Raw genomic sequence first — 12951 nt, 5'->3', positions numbered from 1 at the left:
TATGTAGTCTTTATTTGTCTGCTGTTTCTTACATTATAAATGTTTATCAAAATGTAAACCCACGCCTTTGAATCAAACTTGACTCAAACATTTTGTGATGAGACAGTAGACCCCATCAAGCATGACAACACCAGAGGGCGCAAGAGTCAACAACTAAAGCATTTCTTACTGGTTGTTTGAGGGACTTTCCATGTCTCTCTGTGAACGTTCCCAGGCCTCTCACGGGTCGAAGCCACAAGAGCTAAAGCAGCGTTCACATCCTCAGTGGTCTGTGATGCACATTCGACTGTAACTTCCTGTACTGTCAGAATACTCTATGAAGTTTTACTAAGCACTCAGGGTTAATTAGTGTAGTCTGAACAGACCTACGCTTCATGGAGTCTGATATTAAAATCTTATTCATAGTGAATAAAATGTAAATTTGATGGTAATTATAAAAAAGGGCAAAATGGCCTCATATCAATATTTGCTGGCATGAAGTTTTTTTATATTATAATCTTCAATATGAGTAACTGAAAGTGCATATAAGCCTGCAAAAAAGCGAAATATAAGATCTCTTTTAATTCTCAAGCTGTGTTGACAGATTTAGCTGTGGGAAAGGATGTATGTGAAAGTACGGCCGCCGGTCTTATAATAACTTAGTTTCTCAAGGGTTTCAGTTTTGTTTTGAGTCACTAGTGATTTCTTGTAACACACTCCCCTTTCCTTCAACAGGGTTAGAGCGTCTAGGACAGCACAACCCTAGACACACTCTGCACCTGCGCCATTGAACTCTGTTGGGACTACAAGTCCCAGAGACTACAAATCCCACAACTCCTAGCCCTTGACTGTGGTCCACCATCAACCCTAGACAGCCCTCTCACCAAGTCACCTGCCCCATTAAACTCTGTTGGGACTACAAGTCCCAGAAACTATGTAATGTACCTGACGGCCACCATCATCTGGCCCGTCTTTCAGTTCGACAAGCGTTACCATGGTGGCGGTGCTCACCGCCCTCAACTTCCTGCTGTACCTGGCGGACCTGGCTTACTCTGCTAGGCTGGTGTTTGTCAGAGTGTGAAGGAGGGAGGAGGAACAAGGGATGGTGATGGGGAGGGGGGAGGGGTGTAGGATGTACCGTGATCGAGCATGGGGAAGGAATAGAACAGTGTTATTACTTCTCAGGATGACCTGGAGGGGGATGGGAGGTCAAAGACAGCTACTGACTGAAGGTCAGCAAAACCAAAGTTGAACCTTTCAATCACGTTACATAAATCTGGAACATTATGTTTTAGTCATCTTTTGAAAAATCTTAAGGAATGTATTAAGTGTGTTTGAGTGTATTAAACAGTTTTTCTGTCCTTTGTATTAAATAGTGCATGTTTCGCTCAATGTCTTTCATTTATATATGGACAGACATTCATATTGATACAAGTAGTTGTCTCACCATGTGCAGTACTTTGGGAGGACAATAGGCTAGCAACATGTGAATAATATAAGTATTTTGGTATTTGAAAGATGATGTTCCACAGACACATGCTTAACTCAACAATATTAAGTTTAAACGTTTTATTATTATTTAATTTACTTCAGTTGAACAGCAAGTGTAAAGTACATATGTATTCCTCTTTGTCATCAGCACCATACAGTTGACACAGTGTTCGGTAAGAAGGAAGTCCATTCTTCCTTCCTCAACAGTTTTCATATAACCTTTCTCTCTCCACTGGTGAGAGAGCGAATTGTTCGTTTAGAGGAGTATAATGGGTGAGTATTACCTTGCATAATCATGTCAGTTTCTTAAATGATCTATTATTGTGATTATATGCTATTCAATAGAAGTATGACATTAAAGTACCTTTAGTGTAGTAGATAGCTGTAATACTGGTGTAATACTCGCACTTCAGTGGTGTCGCCTAAGCATAACTTTGTATTAGGTTTGTTTTTAGCATTGTAAGCAACATAACAGTAATTCATTTGTTGTATGTAAATTTTGGGGCGTGACAAAGGAACAGACCAGAGCCAAATAAGGTGGAGCCACCGGCGGCTTTTTGGAAACCGACCATTTTACAGCGGCAGTTTCGAATTGTGAGATTTGCATAGGGACTAGGTGTCAATGGGACTTGAGGTTCTCTGTATGTCCATTTTACCCACCAAACTGTCGTTATTCAACTATGACAAGGTAAACTCGGTTTTGCATTCTATGACCCCTTTAATTTCAAGGCCCTTCCAGCAACGTCAACACAAAATATGTTATACAGACAAGGCTTCATCACGATCACAGACCATAGTTTCGCTGGGAGAGAAGACTGTGGGCTGTAAAATATGTTCTCAATAATTTAAAAGATCAATGACATATAACCGACAGTAAAGTAGTTACAAAAAATGACCAGCTGTTTGTGTCTATACTCCCATTTTTTGCATAGTTACCTGCTTGTGAGCTGTTCCATTATGTGTATAAAATCACAATTATGTGAACATATCCCCCCAAATTATTTGTTAATTCTCTACAAATATTTATTGTACAGACTATGTTAGTGAAATACGGTTTGTGAAATAATTAATATAGCCATGGCAAATTAATCTCTTTCTTCACTTTTTAAAACCATTGAATGTTCCACTATAGCAATCTGTTATGCTAATGATGACATGTTTCTGTCCTGTAGGTTCTAACAGCTCAAAAAATACAAAATCCTCCAGAGACAGGAGAATTGTTCTTCTGGGAAAAACAGGTGCTGGAAAGAGCAGCACAGGAAACACCATATTTGGTGGGAAGAAAGTGTTCCATACATCCTGTTCCCCTAACGCTTTAACAAAGAAATGTAAATCTGAGTCCAGGATCATTGAGGGAAGACATGTCACTTTGATCGACACACCAGGATTCTTTGACACCAGGATCTCTGACGATGAGCAGAGTAGCACTAAGAGGAGCAGCAGCAGGAGGAGGAGCAGCAGGAGGAGCAGCAGCAGTAGTAGCAGGTGGAGCAGCAGCAGTAGTAGCAGGAGAAGCAGCAGCAGCAGGAGGAGGAGCAGCAGGAGGAGCAGCAGCAGTAGTAGCAGGAGGAGCAGCAGCAGTAGTAGCAGGAGGAGCAGCAGCAGTAGTAGCAGGAGGAGCAGCAGCAGCAGCAGGAGGAGGAGCAGCAGGAGGAGCAGCAGCAGTAGTAGCAGGAGGAGCAGCAGCAGCAGTAGCACTTGGAGGAGCAGCAGCAGCAGGAGGAGGAGCAGCAGCAGCAGCAGGAGGAGCAGTAGCAGCAGCAGGAGGGTTAGGTATAGGGGCAGCAGTTATATTTGGAGCAGGAGCAGTATTAGGAGGAATAAGAGGAGGGATGGTTGGGGCTGATGCAGCTGATGGAGAAGTTACGTTAGGAGCAGCAGCAGGAGCAGCAGGTAGAGCAGTCTGTAACAACTATATGGCTGGTTTGGATAAAGTTAAGGCTGCTTTGGGTAAAGTGAATGATCTGGCACATGAGTCTTCTAAACTGAAATTTTAACTTGAAATTATATACCATAGTGAAGAACAAATCAGTGAAAGTTCAACATAATTCCCTACACCAGAGATGGATGGTGACAGAGAGGTGCATAGAGAATAAAATGTGCAAGTGGATGTTAAAATAGCATTCTTTATAATAGTAAATCATACAATGCAATAATGGATTATTAAAATGTTTTGTGCTTTTGTTTTGGTTAAGCAATAAACAAGCCTATTGATCCTAAAGTTATTGTCATCAGTTTATTTCTTTACCTGAATCCTAGCTGACCTGACAGTGTTGCTAAACACCTCCAGGTCTGGAGGACTCAGGTCCCCTGAAGCAGTTAGATCAACCAGCACCAGGCAGCATCACCAACTCACTGGAGGTTCAGGACTAGAAGAAGCACACTTTTAGTTGTATTTAACCTGCACCATTTTCCCTTGTTCATTTAATAGACAGCCATTATTTGGGGGTTAGAACAGTTTGTGTCTCATGGTCACAGGCTCAAACCAGATCCTGCTACAGTCTATCTGTTCAGTTCTCTGTCTGTTTCTCTCTGATTTTAAACTACATTCACTTGATTATTACAAAGAAAAATAAAATCAAAACTCTCGTCCTCTTTTCTCTCCGTTCCCCAAACTCTCTCTCTCTCTCTCTCTCTCTCTCTCGCTCTCTATAAACTGCTTCCTTTGTGTTGGGAAATGGAGAAATACAGTTGTTCTGTAATTCCAGTGAACTATTGCACAGTGCCCGTGATGCAGTCAGTGATTAATATGTCAGTGAAACACGCAAATACAGATTACTTGAACTATAGACAGTGTATAAAGTGCCTGTGATGAAATGGGTGGGGCACACACACAGATTTCTGGAATTACAGATAGATAGTGCAGTGCCCGTGATGCTGCTGGTGATGACAGTTCTTCTCAGTGGTTTTGGTACCTATTTTTCTCAGATCACCACTGAAATGCTGTCATCTCTGAAGTACTTGTTCAACCTCCACATCATCTTTTCTAGTCAAATTGCCAACGCAGTGGTAGCCTACATTCATGCAATTATGTAGCCTTCATTTCTCTCCTGTTTCCTACGCTATAAATGTTTATCAAAATGTATTACATTGGGTCTTTGTGAAATTGTCTCACCACCACAAACATCTAGACATTTAGTTAATAACAGAAGTCATTACATGCACAATGGTTGAGCCAGTCATATTTGAGCCAGTCAGAACCCACGTCTTTGAATCAAACTTGCCTCAAACATTTTGTGATGAGAAAGTAGACCCCATCAAGTGTGACAACACCAACATTTCTTACTGGTTGTTTGAGGGACTTTCCATGTCTCTCTGTGAACGTTCCCGCGCCTCTCACGGGTCGAAGCCACCAGAGCTAAAGCAGCTTTCACATCCTTTCAAGTTTCAAGTTTCAAGTCTTTTATTGTCAGGTACACAGAACAACACAAGGTCAGACTGGGCACTGAAATTCTTAAGACAAGACAACGCAAGCACCTGGCATAACATAACATATAAGTACACAGAACATAATCTACATCTATGCTGAGCTTAAATAAGTGAAACTGCCTAAATATACAGATAGCAATAAATAATCGACTATACTAACCCTAATACTAAAACTTCCTAAATTACAGATAACAATAAATAATACTCCATACTAACCCTAAATGCACATAAAACCTATTTCAACCCTATAACCTATTCTAACCTAGGTGGAGTACAATACAATAGTGCAAAATGCAGATCAGTGACTGTCAATGACCATACAGGAGCCTGGTGGCGGTACAGTGAGGTACAGTAGTGCAATGTTACTGATAGTGCAACCAGTAGCTGAAAGTGACAGTGTATAAGTGACTAGTGTGCAGTAAATCAATGTCCATATCAGAGTCCATTCAGAAGCCTGATGGCCCTTGGGTAGAAACTGTTGCAGTGTTTCCCCTACGTTGATTTTGTCGTGGCGGCCCGCCACGGCTAAATTTCTGCCGCCACGGTATCAGAAATAGGGCTGTACAAGATTTTAGGCCGTTTATCAGCAGTGATTGTTAGAGTGCATGTCGGAGAATAGCACGGAAACGCGCTTCACAGCGCAGTTGAGATTGCGTGTGTGCGTCCTTGAGAACTGTAAGTCGTATAATTTATGTTTTCAGTTCATTAAAGCCTGTTATTGTATTAGTCTACAGTTATTGCAAATTTAAGTTAACTGGTGATTTTCGTTGTTTGTATTCTTCCCCTGCTAGCATAATTGCATGTTGATTCGATAGCGATTGCTGCCCTTGCTCATGTTTGTATTTTAGGTGCATTATTATGCTGAAGTAGTTTTTATTAATAGTAGGTATATTGTTATTATTTGCTACAGAATGCTTAGCCTATCAAGATCAAATGAAGCCGACAGTGTACATGCTTTCGAGTAGACCTTGATCGATAGGCTAGGCTACTGACCATTTACAATAAGTTGTTAAGTCAATTATTAATTGGCAGCATATTTTTGCCATTTAGAACATACTTTAAGTAGCCTAACTGTATTGCTTTACAAAAAATAGGACAAAAATATATGCAATATTACATTTGTTATTAGACTTTTACATTAACTTACTCCAAAATATAGGGTTAGAATTTTATTTCGGCCGAGGGGGGGGGGGAGGGGGGGACAGACCTGCCGCCACTGCTAAAAAAATTCCTAGGAGAAACACTGTGTTGTCCAGTCTGCGTGTGCGCGACCGGATGTTGCGGTAACGCCTGCCAGAAGGCAACAGGGTAAAGAGACTGAAGGTTGGGTGGGAACAGTCTCCTAGAATCCTGCCGGCTTTCCTTAGGCAACGTGTGTGGTAGATGTCCTGTAGGGCTGGGAGCTTCCTGCCGATGATGAACTCAGCAGAACGGACCACACTTCGTAGGGCCTTGCGGTCCCTGTCTGTGCAGCTCCCATACCACACTGTAATACAACCAGTCAGAATGCTCTCTATAGTGCATCTGTAAAAGTTAGTGAGGATGACTGAGTCCATACCAAACTTCTTCAGTCTCCTCAGGAAGAAGAGGCGCTGGCGGGCCGATTTGACCACCTTGTCCGTGTGAACAGACCAGGTGAGGTCGTTACTGATGTTCACCCCGAGGAACTTGAAGCAGCTGACCTTCTCCACTTCAGATCCGTTGATGAGTAGGGGTGCATGCTCCTCCTCCTGCCGCCTCCTATAGTCCACAATCATCTCCTTGGTCTTGCTGATGTTGAGAGAGAGGTTATTGTCCTGACACCATGATGTCAGGGTGTCAACGTCCTCTCTGTAGGCTGACTCGTCACTGTCAGAGATGAGGCCCACGATGGTTGTGTCGTCAGCAAACTTAACAAGGAGGTTGGAGTTGTGCGTTGCCGCACAGTCGTGAGTGAACAAGGAGAACAGGAGAGGGCTGAGCACACAGCCCTGGGGGGTGCCTGTGTTGGTGATCAGTACAGATGAGGTGCGGTCACCGATTCTCACCACCTGTGGCCTCCCCGTCAGGAAGTAGAAGATCCACTTGCAGAGGGAGGTGCTTAGTCCCAGGTCGACAAGCTTGGAGACCAGTCTGGAGGGGATGATGGTGTTGAATGCTGAGCTGTAGTCGATGAACAGCATCCTCACATACGTATTCCCCTTGTCCAGGTGGGAGAGAGCGGTGTGCATAGTCAGAGCGATGGCATCGTCTGTAGACCTGTTGGACCGGTATGCAAACTGCATGATTTGACTAGCCGCTCAAAGCACCTCAGTGGTCTGTGATGCACATTCGACTGTAACTTGCTGTACTGTCAGACTACTATATGAAGTTCTACTAAGCACTCAGGGTTAATTAGTGTAGTCTGAACAGACTTACGCTTCATGGAGTCTGATATTAAAATGTGTTGGTAATTATGAAAAAGTGCAAAATGGCCTCATATCAATATTTGCTGGCATGAAAAAATTGTATATTATAATCTTCAATATGAGTAACTGAAAGTGCATATAAGCCTGCAATAAAGCGACAGATAAGATCTCTTTTAATTCTCAAGCTGTGTTGACGGATGTAGCTGTGGGAAAGGATGTAGGCCTATGTGAAAGTACGGCCACTTAAACCGCCCTTAGTTTCACAAGGGTTTCAGTTTTGTTTTGAGTCACTAGCGATTTCTTGTAACACACTCCCCTTTCCTTCAACAGGGTTACAGCGTCAAGGACAGCACAACCCTAGACACACTCTGCACCTGCGCCATTGAACTCTGTTGGGACTACAAGTCCCAGAGACTACAAATCCCACAACTCCTAGCCCTTGACTGTGGTCCACCATCAACCCTAGACACCCCTCTCACCAAGTCACCTGCGCCATTAAACTCTATTGGGACTACAAGTCCCATAAACTACAAATCCCACAACTCCTAGCCCTTGACTGTGAATAGCGCTCTCCCATCATGCCGCTGGTGCTGCTGCCCTCCTCCCAGCTGCTGTGGGTCCGTGTGGCCGCCCTGGTCTTCTCCTGAGTGCCTTCAGCGTCTCTGCCCACGGAGCCATGCTCTGCCACGGCGGCATGGCCGACTGGTGCATCTTCTGCTGGGCCTTTAGCTTTGCCGGCACCCTGCTGGTTCTCCTGGTGGAGCAGTTTGGCGTCCAGGATCGCTCCCCGGTCTCCTGGACCAACTTCCCCATCACCCTAGCCTGCTACGCGGCCTTGCTCTGCCTCTCCGCCTCCGTCATCTACCCCCTCTACTTCCTCCAGGGCTGGAGCTGGCGCGGGGAGCCGCGCGACTGCCGCATCGCCGCCACCGTCTTCTCCTGCCTGGCGACCGTGGCCTACCTGGGCGAGGTGAGCCTGGCGCGGGCGCGGCCAGGCGAGGTGGCGGGCTAAATGGCCACGGCCCCGGGCCTCCTCAAGGTGTGCCAGACGTCCGTGGCGTGCCTGATCTTCATCCTGGTCAGCGAGCCGGTGGCTTACGACGGCCACGCCGCCCTCAAGTGGTGCATGGCGGTCTACTGCATCTGCTTCATCCTGTATGCCGCCGTGGTGGTGCTCTGCGTGGGCGAGTGCACCGGCTGCCTCCCGTTCCCCTTCGCCAAATTCCTGTCTGCCTACGGCCTGCTGGCGGTGGTCATGTACCTGACGGCCACCATCATCTGGCCCGTCTTTCAGTTCGACAAGGGCTACCATGGCGGCGGCCGCCAGCAGCCTCGGCTGGTTGCCGTGGCGGTGCTCACCGCCCTCAACTTCCTGCTGTACCTGGCGGACCTGGCTTACTCTGCTAGGCTGGTGTTTGTCAGTGTGTGAAGGAGGGAGGAGGAACAAGGGATGGTGATGGGGAGGGAGGTTGGGGTAGGTAAACATTTAAGAGAGAGGATGGGTGTAGGATGTACTGTGATCGAGCATGGGGAAGGAATAGAACAGTGTTACTACTTCTAAGCTTCGACTTCTCAGGATGACCTGGAGGGGGATGGGAGGTCAAAGACAGCTACTGACTGAAGGTCAGCAAGACCAAAGTTGAACTTTTCAATCACGTTACATAAATCTTGAACATTGTTTTAGTCATCTTTTGAAAAATCTTAAGGAATGTATTAAGTGTGTTTGAATGTATTAAACCGTTTTACTGTCCTTTGTATTAAATAGTGCATGTTTCTCTCAATGTCTTTCATTCATATATAGACAGACATTCATATTGATACAAGTAGTTGTCTCCTCATGTACAGTACTTTAGGAGGACAATAGGCTAGCAACATGTGAATAGTATTTTGTTTTTTGAAAGATGATGTTCCACAGACACATGCTTAACTCAACATTATTAAGTTTAAACGTTTTATTATTATTTAATTTACTTCAGTTGAACAGCAAGTGTATAGTACATATGTATTCCTCTTTGTCATCGTCACCATACAGTTGACACAGTGTTCGGTAAGAAGGAAGTCCATTCTTCCTTCCTCAACAGTTTTCATATAACCTTTCTCTCTCCACTGGTGAGAGAGCGAATCGTTCGTTTAGAGGAGTATAATGGGTGAGTATTACCTTGCATAATCATGTCAGTTTCTTAAATGATCTATTATTGTGATTATATGCTATTCAATAGAAGTATGACATTAAAGTAGTAGTAGGACCCATAAAGTTGGGTGGTGGAATACTGGATAAAGCACCGCTCTATTACCCTAACTTGCATGCAACATTTGACCAAAGTACGTTTTAACCATTAGTTTTTTCATTTACGCAGTCAGTTTTAGCCATTTAGTTTCGTTTTTTACATTATGGATAAATGAACGCAAAACAAATGCAGCTTGTTCTCCATTCGTACTATCAAAAACGAAACTACTATGTTCATTTTTCTTGGATGTCCACAGCAAAATCTGTTCTCAATAATCCCATAAGTGATTAAGGGACATAAGGGGCCCTGCTTCTGATTTGCTAGTGTTCTTTATAAATTGTGTTTGCACTTTACTCTTTAAAGGGGTCATAGAATAATTTTATAGGGTATTTCACACTGTTCCTTAAGGTTTCTGAATAGGGTATGTACCATTGGTTGGTCTGAAAATGGCCCGGGTGCTGTTCTATGAGCCCTAATGCACCCTGTGAAATAGCCCTAGGTCTAGAATTACATTTTTATGGTATGCTCATGAATATTTAGATTAGCTCCGCAGAGCAAAGACGCAACATGGCCAACAGCACCCTTTAGCTGTAATATTAGTGTAATACTCGCACTTCAGTGTCGTAGCCTAACCATAACTTTGTATTAGGTTTGTTTTTAGCATTGTAAGCAACGTAAGTTATTAATTTGCTGTATGTAAATTTGGGGGCGTGACAAAGGTACAGACTAGAGCCAAATAAGGTGGAGCCACCGGTGGCTTTTTGGAAACCGACCATTTTACAGCGGCAGTTTCGAATTGTGAGATTTGCATAGGAAAGAGGTGTCAATGGAACTTGAGGTTCTCTGTATGTCCATTTTACCCACCAAACTGTCGTTATTCAACTATGACAAGGTAAACTCGGTTTTGCATTCTATGACCCCTTTAATTTAAAGGCCCTTACAGCAACGTCAACACAAAATATGTTATACAGACAAGGCTTCATCACGATCACAGACCATAGTTTCGCTGGGACAGAAGACTACTGTGGGCAGTAAAATATGTTCTCAATAATTTAAAAGATCAATGACATATAATCAACAGTAAAGTAGTTACAAAAAATGACCAGCTGTTGGTGTCTATACTCCGATTTTTTGCATAGTTACCTGCTTGTGAGCTGTACCGTAGTGTGTATAAAATCACAATTATGTAAACATATCCCCCCAAATTATTTGTTAATTCTCTACAAATATTTATTGTACAGACTATGTTAGTGAAATACGGTTTGTGAAATAGTTAATATAGCCATGGCAAATTCATATCTTTCCTCACTTTTTAAAACCATGGACTGTTCCATGGTAGCATTCTAAAATGCTAATGAAGACATGTTCCTTTCCTGTAGGTTCCAGAGACAGGAGGATTGTTCTTCTGGGAAAAACAGGTGCTGGAAAGAGCAGCACAGGAAACACCATATTTGGTGGGAAGAAAGTGTTCAATACATCCTGTTCCCCTAATGCTTTAACAAAGAAATGTACATCTGAGTCCAGGATCATTGAGGGAAGAAATGTCACTTTGATCGACACACCAGGTTTCTTTGACACAGAGGTCTCTGATGATGAGCAGAAACCTGAAATGATTAAATGTATTACTGAGTCTGCCGGAGGTGTTCATGCATTCCTAATTGTGCTGGAAGTGGGTAGAATTACTGTTCATGAGAAAGAAATCTTTACAAAAATCCAACACTCATTTTCAGATGAAGCTTTCAAATATGCTACAGTCCTTTTCACTCATGGCGACAACCTCAAAGACAAAACAATTCAGGATTTTGTTAAAAGAAATGATGAACTCAGTGAACTGGTGCAGAAGTGTGGAGGCCGCTGTCACGTCATCGACAATAAGCACTGGAACCAGGGTCGGTTGTTCAAGAAGAGCATCAACCAGGTCCAGGTCTCAAAGCTACTGAAGACCATTGACCAGATGGTGGAGCAGTACGAAGGAGGCTGCTACACCAATGAGATGCTCCAGGCTGTGCAGGAGGACATACAAGCAGAGGAAAAAACAATAAGAGAGAAGTCAGGTGGTAAAGTGTCTGAGGAGGAGATTCACAGAGAGGCTATGGAAAGGGTGAAGACCAAGTTACATGTCAAACTGGCTGGCATAGCAACAGGAGCCTTGGTGGGAGCTGTGCTTGGAGTAGCACTACCCTTGATAGTAGCTGCAATAGTAGGGCCAATTGCATTAAAATCAATAGGATTAAACACATTAGGAGTGGCAGGAGGAGCAGCAGGAGGAGCAGTAGCAGGAGGAGCAGCTGCAGGAGGAGCAGCAGCAGCAGGAGGAGCAGCAGCAGGAGGAGCAGCAGCAGCAGGAGGAGCAGCAGCAGGAGGAGCAGCAGCAGCAGGAGGAGCAATAGCAGCAGGAGGAGGGTTAGGTATAGCGGCAGCAGTTATATTTGGAGCAGGAGCAGTATTAGGAGGAATAGGGGGAGGGATGGTTGGGGCTGATGCAGCTGATGGAGAAGTTACAGCAGGAGCAGCAGCAGGAGCAGCAGGTAGAGCAGTCTGTAACAAATATATGGCTGGTTTGGATACAGTTAAGGCTGCTTTGGGTAAAGTGAATGATCTGCCACATGAGTATTCTAAACTGAAATTTTAAATTGAACTTATATACCATAGTGAAGAACAAATCAGTGAAAGTTCAACATAATTCCTTCCACCAGAGATGGATGGTGACAGAGAGGTGAATAGAGAATACAATGTGCAAGTGGATGTTAAAGTAGCATTCTTTATAATAGTAAATCGTACAATGCAATAACTGAATATTAAAATGTTTCATGCTTTTGTTTTGGTTAAGCAATAAACAAGCCTACTGATCCAAAAGTTATTGTCATCAGTTTATTTCTTTACCTGAATACTAGCTGACCTGAGTGTTGCTAAACACCTCCAGGTCTGGAGGACTCAGGTCCCCTGAAGCAGTTAGATCAACCAGCACCAGGCAGCATCACCAACTCACTGGAGGTTCAGGACTAGAAGAAGCACACTTTTAGTTGTATTCAACCTGCACCATTTTCCCTTGTTCATTTAATAGACAGCCATTATTTGGGGATTAGAACAGTTTGTGTCTCATGGTCACTGGCCCAAACCAGATCCTGCTACAGTCTATCTGTTCAGTTCTCTGTCTGTTTCTCTCTGATTCTAAACTACATCAACTTGCTTATTACAAAGAAAACAACTCTCTCTCTCTAAACTGCTTCCTTTCTGTTGGGAAATGGACACATACAATTGTTTTGATTATTCGGATTCTGATTGTTCTGTAATTCCGGTGAATGTTGGTGTACCAGCATGTCCAGCAGAGGGCGGAATGGCACAACAAACAGCACGACGTGACAAGGAGAAATGTGAGAGCTGTCTCCTCCTCTAGCTTGATTCTGTCTTTTGGCACCCTGTATGAATGATTGTTA

The 12951-nt window shown here is 43.7% G+C and overlaps 1 protein-coding gene and 1 pseudogene across 1 annotated transcript; both read left to right on the top strand.

Moving 5' to 3' along the window:
• Positions 1–7822: 7822 nt before the first annotated feature.
• Positions 7823–9030, top strand: LOC146221883 (myeloid-associated differentiation marker homolog; annotated as a pseudogene).
• A 399-nt stretch (positions 9031–9429) lies between these two features.
• LOC146221882 (GTPase IMAP family member 7-like) lies at positions 9430–12520 on the top strand. The gene is made up of 3 exons (XM_084692093.1): positions 9430–9433; positions 10894–12072; positions 12438–12520. Exons 1-3 carry the CDS (start codon positions 9430–9432, stop codon positions 12518–12520), a joined length of 1266 nt encoding a protein of 421 aa, XP_084548219.1.
• Positions 12521–12951: the final 431 nt, after the last annotated feature.

This window comes from Hypomesus nipponensis, chromosome 25 (assembly GCF_054491055.1).
Source record: "Hypomesus nipponensis isolate SF chromosome 25, ASM5449105v1, whole genome shotgun sequence".
Taxonomy (NCBI): domain Eukaryota; kingdom Metazoa; phylum Chordata; class Actinopteri; order Osmeriformes; family Osmeridae; genus Hypomesus; species Hypomesus nipponensis.
Note: the sequence above shows the minus strand (reverse complement) of the source record. Positions and strands in the feature narration are given on the sequence as shown.